We start from the raw sequence: 22,053 nt of genomic DNA on the forward strand, positions 1-22,053 counted from the left end.
AACACTTGAACTACACCTAATAAAATAAAGCTCCAACCACAGGTGGTATGCCACCAGAGAAGTCAAGAAACTCATCCACTACTGTGAGAGTACAGTATAGTAGTTAATGCTCCACAAGATTTGACATCATCTTATTGCAAAGGCTGCTTTTCTTTTCCTAGTGATTTTGCACACGTCTTGGTCTGTTAGTGATTTTTTAAGTAGTAATAAAGAAACCATCCAAGTTGAAAGAAGAGAAAGAAAATGAATCTTAGAGCATACATTCTAACAGAAAATATACTTACGGTTTAAAAGAAGAATGCCCAAAATACGTCTTCAGACATGTGATGTGGCTTTCAGTAGGTTCTGGCAACAATGGATCTTCAGTAGGAGAGAGGAGACAAAACCTCATCTGTGATTAAATTTTTAAGAGACAAAGCACTGTCTTGACAAACAGCAGTCTGGTCATGGTTAGTGATGACTAGGGCCTAGGATTTGGGCAATTCCAGTGAAAAGAGATACACCAAGTTCTAGAGATATTTATGGGCTAGAATAAAGGACTAAAACAGGAAACAGGCTCCTCAGAGATCCTGCATGACAAAGGGAACACATCCTGATTAATGAGATAAAGCAATAGGTACAGTAATGCGTAGCTGCATTATTTGGAACTTGTTCAGATGAGGTACTAATGTTTTATTAAGTATGCCTTTAAAAGACCCTACTGAAGTTACACTAATCAATACCTGACACTGCAAGTTGCTAAGAAAGTCATGGTCCAAAAATGACATACAAGGGGATCCTGACCTTGCTGTGAAGACTGAAGAAACATATTCAAGATCTCTGCTGAAATTTATAATTAATATCGAGCAGTAGAAAGCATGACATTTCCACCTAGTTTGTATCTGCTGGGCAGGCACCCATTCCCTGTAACAGTCTGTGTGGTCACTGTTAAAGAGATGAACTGAACAAAGAAACAATTAACTCATTCATCCCTATCTAGCACCCACATTCTGCTTGGAAGAAGCAAGCAAGTCTTCTCCTGACTGATGCTGTTACTTTCAGTGACAAAGTCCACAGTCTAACTTACAAAACCAGGGAAGGAAGCCTTCACACAGCGATGGGTCCAAACAAGCCAAGGTGTATTTCACCTCACGTTTCAGCCTCTTGTCCCCATTTGATTTGCCTCCAAAGCATTAGGTCAAGATCACTCCCAAGCCAGAATTCCCTAAGAAATGTACCACAAAGCAGCACTAGTGGAACAACAAAACAAAAACATGTAGTGGAGGTACCATCTTCCCCTCTGCTGTGTTCTGAATAAGTCCCCTCAATTCCACATGACCTCCACATCCCTAGATCAGTTGTAGTCCCATTAAGCATACATAACGTCTGCTGATCATGGCAGAAGAAAACTACGCTTTGCCAAGGACACCTTTAAATCTTCATCTTGACACACAGACAAATACTTCTTTCAAAACCTGCATAATCTTTCTGCTTTGAGAAACCAAGCACAAAGTGTCACTGTTCTTCCTCGTTTCCTTCAGTAGACAATGGATTTTTTCTTATTTAATCATGTACTATAATTTAAAACATACCCAAACATTCTTCTTCCTCTTCAATGCCTTCATCTTCATCACCATCTGGTGCAATGGTCAATTCTTTGTCAGGAGTTCTCCTGGATTTATTGGACTCTATTTCAGTTAAAATTCCTTTGGAATCATCTACATTTTCTAAAGACTGAGAAATCAGGAGAAAAAAATTTTAGAACATGAGAAGGTAGATAAAACACATATCTGAGGTAGTATGATATTGGGACACTTGAATTTTGACCTACTTAATGCATAACACTTAGATCTATTGGCACACAGCACAGAGAAAAGCACAGTGTTCAAAATACTTTACCAGTAGCATTCAAATTCCGGGAGCCATTTCCTGGGTACCATTAAAATAGCTTTTGTTTCTTCTTTGCAAAAGAGTTTTTAACATCTTGAAGACATTAAAGTCTGTTATTTAATAAAACCAACAGTTGGGGGGGGGGGGGGTTGCTTGGGTTTTGTTTTGGTTTTTTTGAGGGTTGTTTTTTGGGGTTTTTTGGGTTTATTTTACTTTCAACTAGATGAAGGCACAAATTTCACTGAGAAGTGACTTAAGATGCCAGTCACAAAAAACAGAGACAGGAAGGATGGGATCCCAATGTCACATTACATTCATTGTTTCCAAAACACGGTACACAGAGTAACACTAACTAAACCTTTTGTACTCGTTAACTTTTTCAACCAAAATTGATTTATAGAGCATTGACCTGCAGCACTGAGAACCATCCAGAAGAGACCCAGTCCTTCCCTAGAAGAAAATTCAACTCTTTTCTCAGAGCTTTGAGTATTGCTTCCTGCTGAGGTATAAGCAACACATTTAACCTTCACATGTGTAGAAGCACACAAACACTTGTGACTGCTCTGGCAGAAATGCTCAGTCACTTGAATTGAAATACATATAGCACACTCTGGTGGATCAGTAAGAAAGCCAATATAAAGAAAAATAAGACTCAACACCTAAATCTTTTCAGGAAACAAAAGTTACACCAGTAAAACCACTTTAAGAGGCCTGCAAAACATGTCTACAAAGCAATCTGAGCTACAGCCAAGGTTAGCAGCACCTGCAGTGCACAAACCACCCTGCTGGCTCAACCCCCTGGACAAGGGTTTGAAGCATGACACCTGGAGCAGATCAGTTTATGAATTAGAACCTACACAAATGCAGTAAGGGGATGGATCAAGTCAAAGCTGGTATAGTAAAGATGCGGTAGGATGCAAGTGATATTCAAAGTCTAACACTAGTAAATTGAATCCTTTAGGTATCAACACATTCATGTCTTCTGTCTGCCTTCTGTAAGCAACACTGTTTTGCTTCATATTCCCTCCCCTCAACTACACTGGGACCCAAGAGCATCATCATTAGCAAAAAAAAGTAAAAACAAAAGCCCAAAGTACTCACTTTAAGCATCTCCATTTCCAGTTCTTCATCACTTTCAATAACAGAGGAAATATTTTGTTCATTGTCTGTGGAGTATGCCTCCTAAAAAATAAAAGATTTTCTTGTTACCAGCAAAATTATTCCTATTTCACTTACCACCTTTCAACCTCCTGTACATACTATAAACCACTTCCCTGTATGCTTTTACTTCTTACAAAAAATAACTAAGCTCAACATTCAGCTCTGAAATGTACCTATTAAAAAAATCTGAAAGAAATATTAGAACATACAAGGCCCTGTAGTACAAGACAAAAACAGTAGTATCACCAGATGTGTGAAACACTTGGAACATAAGGAAATTATAGTCTGATTTAGGAGGCATCAATTCACATTCAGCAGTCACTAGGACTGCTATTTATAGATCCCTTAGAAAAAGATCTGCTTTTTATTCATGACCAACTTGGAGATGTTCAAGTGCAGAATTTGTTCCCATACCGCAAGAAATTCTTTGATAACATATTAACAACTGAAAGAAGAAAACTATTTAGACTATCTGGAGTTTCTGTATTCACTATTAATCCTTCCAACCACAACTGAAGAGCAGCTCAGTGCTTGATTACCTCCACAAATATTTTCTAGACTGAGCCCTTCTCTTCCAGCCCATCTTGATACTCTCTCAGGAATAGAATTTTCAATTCTTGGGGGAAATTAAGGATGAGATCACTTCCTCTGCTGAGTGTCCATGATTAACAAGGACTTTCCTTATTACCTCAGGCACAGTTTTGTTGACCAATTCTTCTGCAGCCTGATGTTCCAACATCTGAAGTTCTTGCTCAGTAATGTCTAGCGACATGAAGTCATCTCCATCTGCTCTGTCCTTAGAGCTGGCTACTGCAGCTCTCTCTTCCACAACAGTGTCACCTCTCTCTGCCTTTTCTTCATTACCATCACCTTCGCAAAGGGCAGCTAGTGTAGCATCAGAGCAGATGTTGAAGTCACCTTCAAGTTGTTTAGCAAATTCAGGCATTTCAACTTTTTGTGCTACAACATTTGCTGACTCTGCTTCAACATTTGTTGGAGTTGTGCCACAGCTCCTCTCCAGTACAGAAGGGGAACCTGAACCAAACAGTGTGCTTCTTAAGGCATTTACATTCTCCGATATGGCAGCTATTATTTCTGTAGCCCTAGAAGGTAAAGCAAGAAAGCTCAACCAAAATGATAAAGGTAGTTACTACATACATCTCAGCCAGAAGGAGAACTGAGGATTGTAAAGTAGTCTGTTTCTTCAGATAGCATTTGTCCAAAACTTCATAGGCTCACTCATATGCTATTGGCATTCCACTTCGGCGGGAATAAAATTAAATTTCTTTACACTGAAGAAAATCTATAAAGACTCTCCAAAAACCCAGTGATACTGCTCCCACATGATGTTCCTCATATCAAGAGTCCAGACTTCTAACCGCTAGTCATGCAAGAGTCCTGAGTATTTATGAAAGAAGGTCTCACTGTGCATTTCAGCAAGAAACAGATGCAGCAAAGTTCAGTGCCAAACCCACTGCAATTAGACCAGTTAAAACCTATGTTCCTATGTATAAAACCAGTATTTTCCCATTGAGTGTACTATGCTTTCTTTTCTTGGAAAAGGACACACAAGTAACAGATTGCTGTTAACACACATATTTTGTTGCATGGAACCTCAGGGATCAAAACCAAAACACTGATCTTACAGGTAAAGTAGAGACAGGCTGACAAAAAACTAACCTGGCTGGCAAATTTTCAAGTTGTCCAAAAGAGTCAGGGATGTGAGAAGCCAGATCCTTTATCTCTTCTGCTAGTGAAGTCAAGCGCTCTTTCACACCCTCTAACATCATGTCATCTACAGGAAGGGCCATCAGAGTTATTTCACAATAACTGAGGTCTAACATCTATACATAAATAAGTTCCATTCAAGTAACTGCATTTCTACAATATCTACAGCTGATAAGACAGTGTTTTCCAGTGCTTCAAAACCAAGTACACGGACTCAGGCCAAGACTCCATGTACTTCAGCACTGCATCTCTTCCAGGGGCGTGTTACATGCATTCATGGAACAAGGATACAGAACAGGACCATTAAGAAGTCATCTTCCCCCAGTATACCCTTCCAGCTTCCGTAAGATTGCTGCTAACACACATAGGCTGACTAAACCAAAGCCAAAAAATGGCACTTCATATTAAAGGGATAGTACTGCCACTTCTGCCTGATAGAAAATTAAAATTCAGCCAGTACAAAAAGGAAACAAACTTCCCTCCTGCCTCTTTTGCAACCATAGGCTACATGCAATACTTAGCTTTCCTGATGAAGCATGGAACTGAATAAAACCTAAGATTTTAGAATCACTTTTCTAATCAAGTAAATAATGCTAAGATGCTCTAAAAAATTTGGGTCCTATTTGTACACCTCAAGAAAAACATAACATCATAACATGGGTTTTTTTGTGGTCTTATTTCTTAAACTAGATTTCTGTTCCTGCATCAGCAGAATTTAAATTAACTCACTGAAGTGTTTCCCTAAACAAACTGGAATGACAGCAGGAGTTCTTACCATTTCTGCATACAGCAAAAACAAACTACATACCAAGACTACACTCCTACATTACTATGGAAAATAGTTACACAGTATGGTAATGCAGGTCATCTAAGAGCCTTTACAGTCCGCTCCCTCTAGAAGCAATCTCTAATCACCAAGAAGCCAGACAATCCTGACAGAGATACTATGAAAAAACCTGTTGGGAAATAGAATATTCATATGTACATTGAATAAATGCCTTATACTTGAATGTATAATTTACCTCTTCTTACACAAAATAATTTCCGGTCACTGTTATTCATATTTTTCAGTTTTTGATAAATGATTAAGCCAGCCTGCAAAAGGAAGGAAAAAAATTAGTACTCAGTACTCTGCAGAGAAACAACGTCTTAGACAATAAACAAAAAACCCAAGATTTAATTCAAACCATGGCATGAATAAATTGTGAACATCAAATTCTGAGTTGTTCGCCCATGCTGTACAACTGCAATGGTCTGCCTTACTGCATTTTTCATCACAACAACATTACGTTTTACAGAATGCTCCACAAAAGTTAAAGTCCTGACTTGCGGTTCTATGTTGCAGTGGATACTCTTATACAGATCCCAGCATGGTTACATTAAAGTAAGCTGCAAATAAGAGATCTCCAATTCTCACCATCTGCTCCACCTCATTCAGATTTTATGTAGCGCTCCATGTGAATAGCCATGAACCTACTAATATAGATTCTGTGTGCTTAATATTTCCCTTGATATGAATAATAAGTTCTAACAGGAAAACGCAGCCTAAAGCTAGGAATGTGCTAATTAGGCTACACATGTTAACCAAAACGTCTTAAAGAGGAAGCAGAAAGAAACAAGTTACTCCCTCGTGCTTTCCTGTGAGGCTCCAAAAGGCAGGCCAGGTGAACAGAACAATAAAGAGGCATTGCCTGGAAAAAGCTGGCTACAGCAGCTGCACCAGGCACTAAAAAAATACAGCTCCTGTCCTTATTTGTCTGGGTCTTAAGAAGTGCTAAGCCCTCCAGAGTTTAACATTTACCTAAAATTTACCTAAACTAGAAAATATGCAGTGTTTCCTGAGTCAGAAAACAGAAACCACTGCCTGACTTCCCTTCCTCTATCTAACCTTATCACAGAAATAAAAGCCTGAGGCGATTTTGTTTTGCTACCATAAAGAACACTTTTCTCCCAGGAAGCAGGGAGTACCCAGCAGCATATTGGTGAAACCCTTCACAGAAGTGTGGAAAAACTACACTCTTTCCAAAATAGTGAAAAAGCAGAGACTTCTACAGAGCTACAAAAACTCATATGCAACTAAATTACTCTTCCTGGTAATCCATACTAGTTCTGCTGTATTAGCCACTGGAGAAGGTTGTATTTCTTCAAAGCTGCTTATTAATTTTATCTCTCATATTATATTTAGCAGGGTTTTGGTTCTTAAGCAGCTCAAGAAAGATGACCAAAATACCATTAGAAAACACATCCAGAAGTGCGAACAAGCTACAGTTAATACCTGCAGAAGAGGAAACAAAAAAAATTACCCACTTCACTTCTGTAAGCAATTACTGTACTTGAATACACAACAGCCATGTTACACCTACATGGGATAATCACGCTGCAACAATCTAGGTTTACTCCATACAGATATAAAATTCACCTGATCGGTCCATCAAAACTCACTTCCCTGAGGTGACAACTTAGAAGTGAATCCAAATACACAGATACTCCTCAGACTTGTCAGGACCTGTGTTACTTGGCACATTTGGATCACAGCAGAATTTCCAGGAGCCCTGCTTCATGAGTAAACTTCAATAAAAAGGCAAATCTTGCAACAGCATGAAATATTAAGAGGTAAGGAACTCATAGGAGGCTCAAGGATGCTGTGGAAAGGTATGTTGCCTTCTCTCACCTACATTCAGTTTTTTACATGAAATGTTCAACACAATATCCTCTTCAAGTGATCTCACCGACAATACACATTACAGAGTCAGGTACAGGCAGCACCATATTCAACAACAGAGAAGATATTAGGAAGCTCTGGATGAACGTTGAGGTTTAAAAAAAATTAAGACAGACACCTACTCGGTGGCACTTCCACCTTTAAGCATTCCATATCCACAGTGGAGCTCAGAGTCTTCTTACATTCATTATGTTCTGTAGCAGAAAGGCATTAAAACAAGCAGCCAACAGCATGAGAGAAGGAATTTATGAATATGGGTGGAATGGCAATCCCTTCTTGTACGTACATAAGCATCTGTGGCTGCATACAATTTTTGCTCTTCATTGAGTGGAAACTCTTCCCAGTTACTACAGCGGACAGACTTATCCTTCAAAAGCTGCTTGCCAAAAAGGTGCTTTACCAGACCATTTAGACTCCATATCTCCTTACACTTGAGCTGGGGAAAGAAAAAAAAAAAGAGGACTTGTTTAAATGGGGAAAGCAACTAGACCTAGCAGAATGTATTCCTAGAAGTGGCAAAGTGCACTTAATCCCTTGTTAGAAGCAAAGGACTCTGGGTTAGTCAGAACAAATCAGTTTCTCAAAGCAGTGACTGTTTGTCTGGCCTAATTCTGCTCACATCACATTAAAGGGTAGTTTGGCCATTCAAAGCTGTACTTCCCTGCCTTGAAACTGCGCTGTTACAGGAGAAACCTCCATTGTCAAGCTGGAAAGATGGCATTAGGGCCAGATGAGTTCACACAATGCGAGGTGGTATTGCCAAAAATAGGAAGTCTGTACAGTGTAGTGTCTGGGTTGATAAAAATCAAAGCTGTAGACTTCAACAGCAACCCTTCTCTCCTCCAAGATTTTTCTTATATTATTTGCCTTTCTAATTAGAGGATCTCGATGTCAAACACCAGGAATTTATATAATACAAATACAGGAAGATTAAATTTTGCCTGTAAATTTTTGCAAATCTGAAACCACGCACAAGCAAAAGAACACAGTTACAGACTATGCTAACCACCATTCAGTATTATGAACCGCTGGGAAGCAGTTCATAAGTCTTTAGAAGTCACCCCACCACACTGCTGTTTTCAATTGTTTTTATAATTGTATTTGTCAATCACAGTTGCTACATGCTATTGTCTTAATGGCCAGTTTGGGAAACTTTCCTTCAGACCCCACGGATCCAGGACATCACAGGCACAGCCTTCTGCTATTCCAACTTGCAAAAACATGCAGAACTGACAAGCCTAACAGCAGCAGTGCAGCATTATCAGCTCATCTCCTTAAATCTGGTATAGAAAAACCCCTCTACCCACTGTTCGTTTTAGGTTCCCCTAGACCTCCCCCCTGCATTGTGCCATTATATCTAACCCTATTCTTTATTCTCTCAAGCTTCACTTTCAAGTTTATTTTTGGTTTGCTCTTTAGCAGAAGACTTTAAAGCTGCTATCAGAAATCACATTGCTCATCTTCATAACAAATTATCCTGGAGTCAGATGCTGGGAAAAGAGAAAAAGAAGGGGGATGAACTGAGGAAACTCCAACTCAGAAGAAAACAGCTCCTTCTATTGCTTGAGCAAAACAGTTTAATTTGTACAACTTCCAACCCACTAGGAACTGAAACTTCAGGGTGGCTCGTATGGAGAGCACTGCCCCAAATGCTGATGATATATCATGCTCCCCCATTGTGATTTAATTATGCAGGGTATATAAAGCACAGAACAGAAAAAGGTGTAAGTAGTATTATATCTGGGCATAAGTCTCTGTCCTCCACCAGAAAATGACAATTGTTGCTACTATCCTACCAAACAAAAAAAAAAACCCCACACACAGAAGGAAAGAGAAGTTCATGGAGAGACTGAGTACAGGTAAGGAAAAGCCTTGCAGATACAAAACCAGAAAAAGTTGAGGGGACATGGTACAAAGAAAGAGTAGCAGGATGATTTGGAAGGTAATGAACCTTTTGCTCTCCTCCCTAATAAGACAACACATATCTCCTTATATCAAATAATATCTAACAAAAATCCAACTAAACTGAAATTCAGGGTGTGCCAAATGTAACACCACTTCTAAACAGTTGGTCATCAGGTGCTGGCAACTGCACCCACATGACAGCAGAGGCAACACCAACTTCAGTCATGGAAAAAAAAGATATTTCTATGGCTCCAGATCATGCGGAAACATCTCCGCATGAAAGACTTCAGGGAAGACCTTGATGCTTCCTTCCAGCACTAAGCAAGCCATGGTAGCAAGGCTACCTTCATTCAAACAGGCATCAGTTCTTCACTGCCTCCACAGCATTTCTTGCACCTTATTTCAAAAGCTTCAGCCATTGCTGGAACAAGTACACCATCACCAGCGAACTCTGACAACACAATTTGACAATTTTCATCACTAAGAAGAAAATGCATCTGTGGCTGAATTAAAAAGCCATACCCTGTAAACGCAAAAGGCAAAGAGACCTGAAAGGAGACAAGGGTTCATTAGGAACTGGCTCACTGAAAGCCAGAACTTATTCTGCAGACTTTGAAAGTGCTTTCTGAACTTATTTTTAAAAATAAGTTACATCTCTGCTTTACTCTACAGAATGTTTGCTATTAGAATTAAATTGCTATGAAGACAAGGAAGCCTCCTTTCGCACAGCAGAATAACAAGATCCCCTCCCACAACAAAAAGGTTTTAAGTTTTACTTTCTCATTAGCAACGTCAGCCAGCTCCACAAAGCTCTTCAGTTTGATTTCAAAGTCACTCATCAGCTTCCATTGATCTCCCTCAATTCCTACGCCAACCTTTGTAATTGTTTCATCTTCAAGCAGTCTTCTGAGTCCCTTGGGAAAACCTAAAATAGATTAAGCCCAAACATGAGAAACTAAATACTGGAAGATGCCAGAAAGCCTAATAGAAATGACAAAATCCTAGCACAAAGGCCATCAGCAAAAACCTGTTCTTTTAGAGGAAGAGCCCCCCAAAGTTGCTCTGTTTATGTGACTGTTAATAATCCGGAATGACTGGAAACATCAATAGATTGTAATTTATCATCTCTAGACAAACAGGAATAAAATATTTGAAATACACAAATTTATTCTGTATCTGAAAACAGTTCAAGGAAAAAAAATTCAACAACCTTATTTCATTTGTCTTACTGATCATTAAAATCACATAACAAGAAGCCAACTTCTAACTGAAAAATATATTTTAATTCTCAGAATTGGGCACTCATGAAACCAAATGCAGTATTATTTCACTATTTTCCACATTCCTTCCCAGGAATTCCTTCCCAGTTTTTGCTATTTCACATTCCCGGGAAACAGTTTAAACTGTACACATGGGAAATCGCTAGGAAAACCGATTCTGTGGAGGCACACAGTGCTAACAAACAACAGGCTTATCCAACAATAGCATCTGGAAAACAGAATTTGCCAACCAGATCCTCCACCAAGCCCAGACAAGTCAGTCCTGTAAGTAAGAAAAAAATATTCAAGGATATACACAGATGCTAAATATTATATTTTGATTTATCCCAAACTGATGGCACAGCAATCCTGGATCAAAGGATATTCTCAAGTTTACAGGACTGAATAAAAGCATGCAGCTTTCATATCTGGTTTTCTACAGAAGGAAACAGCCACAACACTTTATACTTGAACAAAAGCAGCCGTTCTCTCCCCATGTGTGTTTGCATTTAAAATTCAGAGCATCTTATTTAAATACATACCTTCAGGAACCCACAGCTGGACACCCTAAATTAGCCTTAAGTGTGATTCCAGCACCTACAAACATGCAGTATTGCACAAAAATATAGAACTTTGTATCTGCCTTGGTTCTGAAAAATTTCATGTTTTCACTACTGTAACGGGTATATACTTCAACAAGCACTTTGCATGACTGATTTTATCTTTACAGAACTATCTCCACACTTCAATGGCTACACATTATACAGACACTTTTGCAACTACAGCCACCACCAGCTGTGTTGTGGACTGTGAAGCTGCAGGTCCAATTCAAACCATTAGAAAACGACTGTTAAAAATTCACAAAACTGTAGTAGCCTGGTGCTGTAAGATGGAGACAAAGTACAACACTGTCAAAGTACCTCAGCCATAACACAATATGGAGAATTCTCTGCAGAGGAGATAAATATAGGTGATCTGAATAAAAGCCTGCAACATGCAGCTGATTTACCGAACAAGTGATTTTCACTTAAGAATATCATCAAGAAAACCTTCAAGGATGGGACCTTCCCAGTAGAGTACTTGTGCTCCATTTCCACCACCTCATTTCTAGAAAAGTAACCATACAAACTAGAAAAATCTGAGTTCAAGACTATACAGAGGCTACAATCTGAGAAACATGCCACATTTTCTTAGAAGTCTACAAGGAAAAAAAGGGAAGACATAGAAAATTATCAAGAACCTTCCCAGTAACTACATATAATTTTGGCCTTCACACAAAGTCCAAGAACTCTCCACTCTTCCTCCTTCAGAAGGAAGCATTATTTGTCACAAAAAAAGGTAAATCTTATGCACCTAACTAATTCCGCCAACATCTGCATTTCTGTATCAAATGTATTCTGCATAATAAGCAGAAATTGGCTGTGGTCCCTGTAAAAATGTTGATGTCTTACTCAGTTCAAAATGCATCTCCCATTGGCAAGAACAGAAATTTTAGAAAATTATTCGGAAGGAATCATCATCTGCTGTAACACGCAGTAGCCCACATGCAACCGTACTCAGTATCAACACACAAACATCTTCACTTTCAGAATCAAAAGCATTTCAGCTCCTTATGCCTCTTCTTCTCTTAGGTTCCTTTCCTCAAATCTTTTTCTTTTGTGCACTTGTACCTTTCTGCCTCCCAGACTGAATAGCTGCCAGCAATTAAATTTTCCACCCCATTTGCTATAAATGACAAAGGATTGAACACCAACATTAAAATTATCGCTATTATATCTCAGCATGCATACCCCAGGGAAATCAGAGACATCTCACAGGCATAGTTTCAATCTAACATTCAAACCAAAGGTTATAAAATTGCAGCCTCCTTCCCTCATTCCTATTTGGAAGCTTTTATTCACAACCATAATGAATTCAGACTCTGATGAGCACACCCCCTTCTCTCCCCATAGCTGCATCACACCAGGTATCCAGTATTCTTCCTGAAAACCAATGTCACAAAATGCAGGTATTAGGAATGAACAGCACAACCACCACCATTTTTGAGGGTTTTTGTTACTGAAGCCAAATTAAAAAGAAATACAGCCTGCTAAATTTAGGTCTGTTTATTTTGGTGCTAACAGAAAGCTCATTGTATGAGCAGGAATTAAATTTTTAAAACTGAATTAAAATATTCTTTACCAAAGAGAAAAAATAATCCCAAGATTCTTTTGCTCTGTTCAGAACCCAAAATGCTCTATGTCAGCACACGTTGCAAGGCTTAGGCTAAGATCCCCTTGATATGTATAGGCAATACTCAAAGAAGAGATGCATTTATTAGAGGTGGGAGAGGGGAGGAGAACAGATTTCTACTATCCAACATAGTATGAAATATCAGCTATTGATCAAGGCTTAAATTCAAACTTAATCACAAGAAACAGAGGGCAACTCATGCCGTAATTAATAAGAAGGGAGGAAGTACTGTACCTGCCATTGAAGAGATATGAAACAAGTAACATTTCTCCTCAGTTACACATATCTGTATTACAGCTATTTTTGCCATTTTTCCTTTAGTATATGATGGTGGCCATTCCATATCAAATCCAACTGCAGCCCCATCTGATAAACTCTGCCTGAAAAGAAATGCATGTTCTTCACATTTAACTGTTCTTCTACCTGTATTTAAAATATCAAGCTTAAGTCATCTTACATAAAGATGATTAAGAGAATCTCAGCCAGCACATGTTTCCTTTCACATATACAAGATACAAAAAAACCAAGACCATAAGGAGGTGAAATCCCTGCTGGTTCCAAAAGCTACAAGAAACCCTTCAAACCTTAGCAGATCTTACTGCATGCAAGTAGTAGCATAGCAAGCCTCAGGAAATAGTCAGGAGGTGATGGAATAGTTTATATTCCCTTGAAAGTTTGTTCTTTATCCCACCACACTGGAAGTTTTGTACAGATTTTCTTTCCCAGTAATATGAGCTAAGCTATGCAAAAAGGTGGTAAGAAAATAATCTGTTTGCATAATGAATTTACTACCTTTTCTTCAAATATACAGTCCCCAGTTATGAACTAACACATATGCTTGATTTCTTACAGCTCATACTCCCCGTGAAGTCACTGAAGTTCATGGAATTATCCATACCACAAAAGGCAAATGACTTGCATTCAAGCCTTTACTGCTTCTGCTTAAAGGGACTGCAAGATCCAGTGATGGCATCTCTCATAAAAAGACCAAATGGGAAACTATTAACTGCATAGCACAAAGAGGTGTTTTTAAACCACCACACACTGTAGCGAAACCAGGGATCTCTCTCACAGGGATAATTCACCATCATGAGAAATAGGTTCAGTTTGTGCTTGCAACCAGTACAACACATTTGCCATGCATAACAAGAGAGCAAACATGACCAGATGTTTTCTCTGGCTGAACTGTTGACCTCTGGACACATCAAATGCACAGCCAGAAAGAGAGAGAGAATAGCCAAGTCCGTTTCAAAAATAAAAATTAAAAAAAAGGGCTATTACCTGATATCTTCTGAGATAAGGGAACAGTCACTGGCTTCGTAGCTGTAAACAATAGAGCCACAGAACTCTAGGAATGGCAGCCCATCTTCCAAAACACTCCTCTGAACAGTGGACTTCTGTCAAACAACATTTGGAAGAAGCTCTGTTACCAGCCACAGAGATACATCAGCACTGCAAATGCTGCATGAGACTTCAAAGCTGCATCCCAGCAAGGCTGGCACTGGTGGTTACTGAAACCTTGCAGCAGAACTGTGCTCCACATGCAGGGCCTGTATCACTGTCAACTAATAGCATGACACCCCCTCCTTAATAAAAACATTCAGGTTCATGCCCCAATTTCTTTGTTGAACTCTGAACACTTGGACTGAAATCATGCAGGCTGAGTTTTCAGCTCAATTTAATTTAGTTGGAGTCTTCCCACCAAAGAGATTCAGTAGCTTTCCAAGAACAAGGTGAGGGAAAACATCCATTTTTGAGTGTCAGAAACCCCTCAACGTTACTTCAAATGCTGCACCACACTTGCATGCCTCAAATTTGAGGAAAAAAGATATTAAAAAATGGACATGAATTTGATGAGTCATTTCTCAAGTCATTCAAATCTGGTCAGGCTAAAACCCTCTGATGTATCTCTACTGCATACAGCTGTAGTGAAATAGCTGTTCCCCATTTCCTTCATCCCCCATTTCAGCCAGCCTACTTCACTTAGCCCTGCCAGATATGTGTGAACAACTTCAAAGGTCTAAGTAAACTCCACTGATTTAAAACTATGTGCAATATTTAAAAGGACCAATATTCTCCAACAGCTGATGAATACTGGTTTACAAATTGAAGTTTTAAGCACACACGGTAAGGTGAAATGTAACACTATTTTCTTCCCCTTTTCAGAAGCATATTTACTAAAAGTTAGTGCCTGATAAATATACTTGAACTGCAAGTTACATCACCCTACCTGAAAAACCTTCCGTCTGGTTAAAAATATGCAAGCACCTACAATGCCAGTAATCACAAATAGGGTTAAGTATCACACACTTGAAAAACAAAAAATCTTGTCACTCAAAAGAGGCCACAATACAAAAAACAGGTTTTAATACAATTTCAGAAATAGTAAGTTGCCTGGAAGAGGGAGATTCTGAAACAAAAATACTGCTGACTTAATGCTTGCTCACCACCACATTTCCTCTATTTGATGAAGGGTGAAAGTTTAATCAAAACCCTCCTCAAAGAGCTTGTTGAGGCAGGGTGCTGCAGTACAAGTTGTACACCACAGCCAAAGTAAGTCATGTTGGTTTTAACTGACTTTTTTTTTTCCCCATGCTACTAATTCTTTACTCTCACTTTATAGAAAGAAAATTGCTGAACTGGATTATCTGCTTTTCTCTCATCAATTACTTTTGTAATTTTTAAAGCAGTTTCAGATGTTATGGGGGGAGGTCCCTTCCAGCAGGAAATTTTATACTGAAACTGCTCATATATTCAAAAAAACATCCAAGGACACATTAACATTTTTGGAACACCAGAAACTGACATAATCTTGATGATCAATTAATTCTTCTGATACCTCCGAGTTGCAAAACTTTTTGAAATACTGAATACATGCAAACACAGAAAGCTGGATGGCCTTACCAGAACAAATTCTGCTGTCAGGCTACAACTCAAACTCTCAAATTACATAGATGAAAAATCCCCAGTCCTTGCTGCTATACAGCCCACAATACTGGGTGAACAAGGCACCAAAAGCTCCCTTATACTGCAGTGATTTTGTCACCAAAATTCAAGATTATCTGGAATAAATCTCCACAGAGGTAACAACAACAGCCGTTGTCGATGCATGATATTTTAATTAAAAAAAAGATACTTTAACAACCAGAAAGAACACAAGAGTACCTAAACTTAATTACAATTCATAGGACAAAACAGCAGCAAATATTCACAAATATCAGAGGCACAGGTCTAACTAAAACCATGTGGTCCAATATTCTTTAATTATGCAGCTTGCAACAACTAAAATTCTCCCATGCAATGACATACCTTTTTATCATCCAAAACTCCCTCTTGGTTTTGTGTAAGCATCCACTGTGGATATTTATTCTGCAGACTAGTAGTTAGCACATCCATTTTATTCATTTTCCCCACATTTCTGTTACATTTGAATTTAAAAAAAAGAACAAAAAAACAGAATAGTCAATAATTTGTATAAAGATGAGCTGTTGCTATCATCAGGCCAGAAGAAGGTTAAGAAAGATCACTACCTTGAATTTAAAATGCTTTGTGCACAAGTATTTAGAGTTGCCCACATTAAATGGCAGAAAGGCTTTAGGCATTATATTCTTGTTCACACGTCAGTAAGAAAACCAAGAATAAAACATATATGAAAACCTCTTGAAGTCCTTCTGGGAAAAAAGTTGTCTAGTTTTTATGGAGATCAGTGACTCAGAACAGGAGAGTATACCTACTGCCACCTCTGGGCAACACAGCCCTCATCAGACAAATGTATCTGGTGTTCTAGGTAACAGCATAGGAACCAGCCACCTAGCTTAAAAGCAGTCAGCTGCATTTACTGACAAATGCAGTCAGAAAAATTCAAAACAACAATTACCAGACTCAGAAACATTGCCCCTAGGCCTGAATTCCCTGCACAGGGCCTCAGGGCTGTGAGCCCACAACCAAGATAAGAAAAAACATGCCAAATTTCTAGGGCACACTAAAGCCAGCTAGGCACATGCTGCTATGCTGTCTGGTGCGGACTTGCTGAGGTTACTTATGAATTTACCAGCCCTGGATTCAAACAAAATGAGTTCACCAAGCAGAGGCTGCCTATTTCCAGGACATCAGGAAGCAGGGTGCATCCCCTGAAATGGGAACACATTCCACAGAGAAGTTAGAAGATGACTGGGCTTTTCTTTCAGGGAAGTGGAGCAGGATTTTATAGTTGTGAGCAAACAGTGACTGCATCGAAAGTCCCAGCTTCTCCCTAGGCTGCTTCTAATGTGATTTAGAAATCTTCCTGGAGATGGAGGAAAACAGTTCACATAGGAAATTTATGCTATCCTGCTTCTTCCCACTAGTCCCCAGGTGCTCAATGCACTTTAACAACAAAATCATGCCACTGCTGTCTTAGTAAGAACATGCTTTTCAGTTACACTTCCTCATCAACGATAAAGTACAAACCCTAGGCAAATTGTGCTGTTTCAGTTCTTCAGTATTCAAAAACACCTGTTGATTTTTTGATTATCTAGGCTAGGCAGAATTTCTCCCTTGGTTATCTGTCTACTTCTGCAGTAGCATAACAAACCACCACCTTAAAGACAACTTCAAAAAGTATTTGAATACTAAACCAGTCACAAAATAGCCACTAGGAAGATGACTTAAGCAAAGCCACTCTGTTCCTGGGAGCTGCAGTTGCTGTAAACAAAATAAAACAGTAGAAAGGCGAGAAACAAACAAAAAAGTTGTAGCACCCACCACACAGCTCTAGCAACACATTTTCTAAAAGACAGAACTGAAGAGTGCCTTTGGTAACTACACCACACGAGCTGCTCACGGGGTCATCACCCACCTTTCCAGCGTTAAAGCAAGAACTTGCAAGCACTAAGCATTGCATGGGCAGCTGCCAACCAACGACAAGACCTGCTCCAAGTTAACATGGGTCCCTTCGGGACAACCGGCAGCAGACACAGAGCCGCAGCAAAGTCTCCACACAGGCGACAAAACGCCTCATTGCTTCACAGGAAAATGTTAGTCTCACCGCGCCTCACCTCTGAGCAGAAGTGAGCACCCCCAGCCCACCCCCGCAGCAGGAACTCCTTCGGGGGGGGGCAGCTTCACCCCGGTAGGCCAATCCGCCTGCACCCCCGCCTCCCGGTACAGCAGAGCACAAATGCCCCGACACCCCAAGGGTGCGGGAGGTGCCCGCAGGAGGCCGGGACAGGCAGCGAGGCGCCGTCCACCTCCGCCCGTTCCACCCCCCACGCCGGCGCTCCGGCCTCCTCCCGGGCCGCACCGTGCGCCGAGTACAGGCGGCGGCGGCTAGAAGCCCTCAGCCGCCCCTCAGGGGCGCCCGGTCCGGTGCTGGCCCAACACGACCTCGGCTCAGAGAGCACCGATCTCCAGAACGCCGGCGGCCCGCACCTTCAGCGTCACGGCGCGTCGCGCAATTAATACGTCACCGAGACCGCCGGCTCCCTCCCGCCGTCTTCCCGAGTAGTGGCGGCGGGAGGTTACCCGAGGTGACGCGCATGCGCGGTAGGGCGGGGGGGCCCGGCGGCCGCGGGGCATTGTGGGTAATGTAGTCCCGGGCCCGGGCGGGCCGTGCACCCTCCGGCGAGCCGACGGTGCCCACCGCGCTGCCGCCGCCGCCGCCGCCGCCGCCGCCGTCCTCGGCCGGGCGGGGCCGGGCCGGGCCGGCGGGGCGGGGCGGGGCGGGGCGGAGCGGGCGGCGGGGGTGCGCCAGCCCGTGGCTCTGCGCGGCGGGGGGGCGGCGGGGCCGCCGGCTGCGGGCGGTGGCGGTGGCGGCGGCGGCGGCGGTGGCGGCGGCGGCGGCGGCGGTGGTGGTGGTGGTGGTGGCGGCGGTGGCGGTGGCGGCTGAAGGGCAACGGCGGCGGCGATGGGCGCTGTGGGGTGAGTTATCGAGCGGGGGAGCAGTGCTGGGGGGATCGTCGGTACCGGAGGGGGGGCGGGGGGCAGCGATGGGGCAGGAAATGCGGTGTGGGGGGCACGGGAGGGACAATCCCGGGGCACTGGGGGACAATATTGGAGCACTGGGGGGGCAGGAGGTCAGTATGGGGGCACTGGGGTGGCAGGGGGGCAGTGCTGGTGGCACTTGGGGGGGAAGGAGGTTAAGCTCTGGGGATACTGGGACAGGAGATGCAATGATGGGGGGCACTGGGAGGCAGTGTTGGGGAACTGGGGGGCAGTGCTGGAGCGCTGCGAGGCAGGAGGTGAATCTCCGGCGGCACTGAGGCAGGAGATAAGGTGATGGGGGGCACTGGCGAGCAATACTGGGTCAGTGACGGGGGCAGGAGGGCAGTACTGGCGGCGGGAGAGCAGGATCGGGGGGAAGGAGGTGAAGCTCTGGGGATACTGAACAGGAGATGCAGCGATGGGGGGCACTGGAGGGGCAGTACTGGGGGCACTGGGGAGCAGTAGGGCAGTGCTGGAAAGGATTCCAATGCCCCCCCCCAGTGCCCTGGGGAGGAAGGGCTGAGGCGGGTGATGTAGGGAAAACACAGCGGCATGGGGGAGGACCCTGCAGCGGGGAGCGGGATCCCCGTCGGGGGTAGACACCACCTCCCAGCGGGGGCACCCCAATCCATCACACACACACCCCGGGGCTCCCCACTGCAGGGGAGCGGACAGTGTAGCAGCTGGAGGGGTCTGCAGTGCCAGAGGAACAGGGCTGGGAGGCAGGCTGCCGTGCTTGGGCCAGGGGGGCATGGGGAGGGCTGCAGGGCAGGGAGGGCTGCCAGGGCCGGGGGGGGAGGAACAGACAGCGAGGCTAGCGGGCCAGTGTGCTGCTTCCTTGTCTGGGAGGACGTGGCCGGCCGACAGGAGCTGGAGCAGGGGAGGGGAAGAGCACCCGAGATCCTTTTGCTGCGATGCTGCGTGCTGTGGCAGCCAAGATAGATGCAGGCGTCTTTGTAGGGAGAGCAGCGCTGAACAGAGACGCCGCTGAGAAGCCGAGCAGGCCCCTGATGCTGATGTTGTCATCTGTGTCTCTGTTATGTATTATTTCCAGCTGATTGGTAAAGATGGAAAGAGGGAGAGGAGGAGGAGGAGGAGGAGGAAGGAACCTGGGGAGCTCTGGCCTGCACAGGAGCATTTATTCCCAGTCCCAGCAGCAGTACCATTACCCGGCCTCCTCCCAGGGGAGCTGCATGGAGATCCAGGAGCTGGCCTCCAAGAGGGTGGACATCCAGAAGAAGCGATTTTATCTGGATGTGAAACAGAGCTCCCGAGGCCGCTTCCTGAAGATTGCTGAGGTCTGGATAGGAAGAGGCAGGCAGGACAATATCAGGAAAAGCAAACTGACCCTCTCCTTGTCTGTGGCCGCTGAGCTGAAGGACTGCCTGGGGGACTTCATCGAGCACTATGCCCACCTGGGCCTGAAAGGCGGCCACGGTCACCGGCACGAGCACAGCAATGGCAAAGAACAGCATCCCCGGAGACGACAGCAGCACCCGCCACCTTCACCTCCGATGTCTGTCGGCTCTGAAGAGCACCCTCACAGCGTCCTCAAAACAGAGTACATCGAGAGGGACAACAGAAAGTATTACCTGGACCTGAAGGAGAATCAGCGGGGGCGCTTCTTGCGGATTAGACAAACCATGAGTAGGGGACCTGGCATGATGGGTTATTTTGGCCACAGCTTGGGACAGGAGCAGACAATTGTCCTTCCAGCGCAAGGGATGATTGAGTTCAGGGATGCTTTGGTCCAGCTGATTGAAGAATACGGTGATGGGGACATAGAGGATCGCCGGGGGGCAGATGACGAGCCCCCGGAGCTCCCAGAGGGCACCTCCTTTCGAGTGGACAACAAGCGCTTCTACTTCGACGTGGGATCCAACAGGTACGGCATTTTCCTGAAGGTAAGTGAGGTGAGGCCGCCCTACCGTAACACCATCACGGTTCCATACAAAGCATGGACACGGTTTGGGGAAAATTTTATCAAGTACGAAGAAGAGATGAGGAGAATTTACAACAGCCATAAAGAAAAAAGAATGGATGCCAGAGGGGACAGTGGTGAAGAGCAAGAGGGTCTCGAATAGAGTGCATTGGACTGGCTGTCTGGCAAAATAAACAAAACAAGTAGAAATTGGTGAGAGGGACTGACCTATAGTAATTTCAAGTTGCCCCATTTTTTTTTGTAAAGTCCTTTTCTGGTAGTTCTTGCTAACTCCAGTCTGTAATGCTATAGGAGTCTGGTTATCATGTTAAATTATGCCCAAAACATCTCCGTATGTCTTATGAAAGTACCAACCTCCCGAGTCCGTATGAGTCAGCTGCTTCGAGTGTTGAAGACTATGGAAGTACACGTATCAGCACAAAAAAAATCCAGCACTCTGACCTTTAAATAGTCTAGATAAGGCTTGTGTTGCACTTCAACGTGATACAAAAAAAACCAACCCAAACCTTATGCTGAAATGTATCAGTTTCTGCTTATGATGGGTTTTCCAGGACTGAATTCTGCCTGTACTTGGTCAAAAGGCTGAGCAGCACAGCTCTAGGGCATTTATGACAAAAATCAACTTCACATGAATTGCTGGTATGTGTATGAGGAGAGTTAGAGGTTTTAAAATTGGCATCTGCTGGTTACTGAGTTTGAAACGATGTTCTGTGTGGGTAAAACCTTGATAACTGGTCAGACCTTTATAACGTGCTGGTGAAGAATGGAAGTTTTCTTATTCATTTCATAGTTTTGTGCTGACCATATAACCCAAGTATCCCAGAATATATCAAAGCTCTACTCGAGTGCTAAGCCTTCTGAGTTAATAGTAATGAATAACCCACTCCTCATCTATGTGTTCTGCCCATGTGAGGCTGGTGATTTTTTTATTTTTAATGCATTTGTCCATAATTTCCAAAGGTATTTTTGTATTAGGGGTGTTATGGGTTCCAGCAGGCAGCTGTGGAGCGGGTATTTGGAGGTGGAGGGACCACCACAACCAATGCTCCCAGCTTCTCTCCCAGACATGAGATTAATGCAGTTGTGATATTACCCGTGTGAGGAGAACACCTGGGTGTTTTTCTCCTGCTGCGAGAAAGACCTTTGTGGGGTTTGGTGCACCATTAGATATGTGTAAAAAGGCATCTGTCTCATACTTACCTGTATTGCATTTCAGAAACCATGGTTAACACCATGTTGGGTTTTCTGTCATGCTGATTTTACAGGTGGTGTTA

General features: G+C 42.9%; 2 protein-coding genes across 8 annotated transcripts in view; one reads left to right on the top strand and one right to left on the bottom strand.

Moving 5' to 3' along the window:
- The window catches only part of WRN (WRN RecQ like helicase), a 46,523-nt gene extending 28,242 nt beyond the window's left edge, over positions 1-18,281 (bottom strand). For 3 of the 7 annotated variants that reach the window (XM_074905264.1, XM_074905261.1, XM_074905267.1), the window contains exons 1-12: positions 18,158-18,281; positions 16,186-16,294; positions 14,158-14,273; positions 13,111-13,256; positions 10,162-10,310; positions 7,767-7,916; positions 5,781-5,853; positions 4,711-4,825; positions 3,719-4,133; positions 2,971-3,051; positions 1,572-1,713; positions 285-360 (exon numbers count right to left, since the gene is read on the bottom strand). In XM_074905264.1, coding sequence (XP_074761365.1) covers positions 285-360; positions 1,572-1,713; positions 2,971-3,051; positions 3,719-4,133; positions 4,711-4,825; positions 5,781-5,853; positions 7,767-7,916; positions 10,162-10,310; positions 13,111-13,256; positions 14,158-14,273; positions 16,186-16,281 — 1,559 coding nt within the window. In that variant the 5' untranslated portion in view covers positions 16,282-16,294; positions 18,158-18,281. Of the gene's footprint in view, positions 1-284; positions 361-1,571; positions 1,714-2,970; positions 3,052-3,718; positions 4,134-4,710; positions 4,826-5,780; positions 5,854-7,766; positions 7,917-10,161; positions 10,311-13,110; positions 13,257-14,157; positions 14,274-16,185; positions 16,302-17,713; positions 17,838-18,157 lie in introns of those variants that run through there. The other 4 variants (XM_074905263.1, XM_074905265.1, XM_074905260.1 and 1 more) reach the window with 4 other exon arrangements.
- A 474-nt stretch (positions 18,282-18,755) lies between these two features.
- On the top strand, positions 18,756-21,384 carry PURG (purine rich element binding protein G). Its single transcript, XM_074905268.1, has 2 exons — positions 18,756-18,774; positions 19,892-21,384. The coding sequence occupies exon 2, from the start codon at positions 19,905-19,907 to the stop codon at positions 20,919-20,921; it is 1,017 nt and encodes a 338-aa protein (XP_074761369.1). The 5' UTR covers positions 18,756-18,774; positions 19,892-19,904; the 3' UTR covers positions 20,922-21,384.
- The last annotated feature ends 669 nt before the right edge of the window (positions 21,385-22,053 follow it).

Source organism: Athene noctua, chromosome 4 (assembly GCF_965140245.1).
Source record: "Athene noctua chromosome 4, bAthNoc1.hap1.1, whole genome shotgun sequence".
Lineage (NCBI taxonomy): Eukaryota > Metazoa > Chordata > Aves > Strigiformes > Strigidae > Athene > Athene noctua.